The sequence below is a fragment of the Pistacia vera genome, unplaced genomic scaffold (genome assembly GCF_008641045.1).
Source record: "Pistacia vera cultivar Batoury unplaced genomic scaffold, PisVer_v2 Contig578, whole genome shotgun sequence".
In the NCBI taxonomy this organism is placed as follows: domain Eukaryota; kingdom Viridiplantae; phylum Streptophyta; class Magnoliopsida; order Sapindales; family Anacardiaceae; genus Pistacia; species Pistacia vera.
This window is the reverse complement of record NW_022196421.1, coordinates 14,767-15,711: the sequence shown is the minus strand read 5'-3', so window position 1 is coordinate 15,711 and position 945 is coordinate 14,767. Positions and strand designations below refer to the sequence as shown.

General features: G+C 40.5%; 1 protein-coding gene across 1 annotated transcript; it reads right to left on the bottom strand.

The window, feature by feature from the left end:
• Positions 1-286: 286 nt before the first annotated feature.
• LOC116109309 lies at positions 287-712 on the bottom strand. The gene has a single exon (XM_031395548.1). The coding sequence runs from the start codon at positions 710-712 to the stop codon at positions 287-289; it is 426 nt and encodes a 141-aa protein (XP_031251408.1).
• Positions 713-945: the final 233 nt, after the last annotated feature.

Here is a 945-nt window from a genome sequence, read left to right as displayed (position 1 = left end):
GCTGAGAACTTTCAATCAACCTCAGCGAAAATCATAGATTACAAAGCTCACTTTTCTGATGTAACAAATGCAGACACAAATGCTGCAGCAGAATTTAAGATTGTATATATGGAGGTTTCTCTTGTTTAAATAGATGGTTTCATCAACACTGAACAACAACAACTTACACAACCCTAGATTTTAGGCAGCCACGGAATGGTAAACACCATCTCTTACCCATACTTGATTTCAGACGTGTAGCGCAATCACAGTAAATTATAATTCGTTATAATTTCCAAAAGACCTCTTAGAGCTCGAAAGCAGAGGTTGGGAAGGACATGGAGAGACCAGCTGCACCAGTGAGCCTCACTTTCCCAGAACTCGGATCTTCAATACACATTTCAACAACCTTCACCCACATCAACACCGCACTACTTTTTATTCCACTAATCTTACGCATCCGACGGTTCTCAGCAAACGCCGATATCTCGGTGTCGTAGGCAACAGTTTTTCCGATAGCATGGAACTTGTGTTCGTAACGTTTATTTTGCCTGAGCCAAAGGAAACCGGTGGCGCGGTTATAACCCATCTCGGTGAGATTGTTAAGTGGGAGAATACCTTTAGGAAGGTTGAGTTCGTCGAGAAGTTCATGACACTTTTGCTTGCAGAGGGCGGCGTCACGGTGGATCTCAGCTCCTTGTTTGTTTTCTGCGATCAATTGTTGAGTCGACATTTTTCTTCTTTTCCTGATTTCTCGATGAGATTGTTCTTTGTTGAGTGATGACAGTCTCTGGGTGGCAACTATTATATAATCTATAGTGAACTTGCTTTGAAGGGTTGAAATTACGAAAATGGGCTTGTTCGCCGGCAAGGCAATCTCCCTGTATCACATTACTTGTATTTTAATTTGGATCATCAAAATTTGAAATATGTTTTAGGTAATATATAAAGATTTCAAATATAAGA

Coding starts and splice junctions, on each gene's coding strand:
- LOC116109309 (XM_031395548.1), bottom strand. CDS start 712: ATGTCGACTCAACAATTGATCGCAGAAAACAAACAAGGAGCTGAGATC.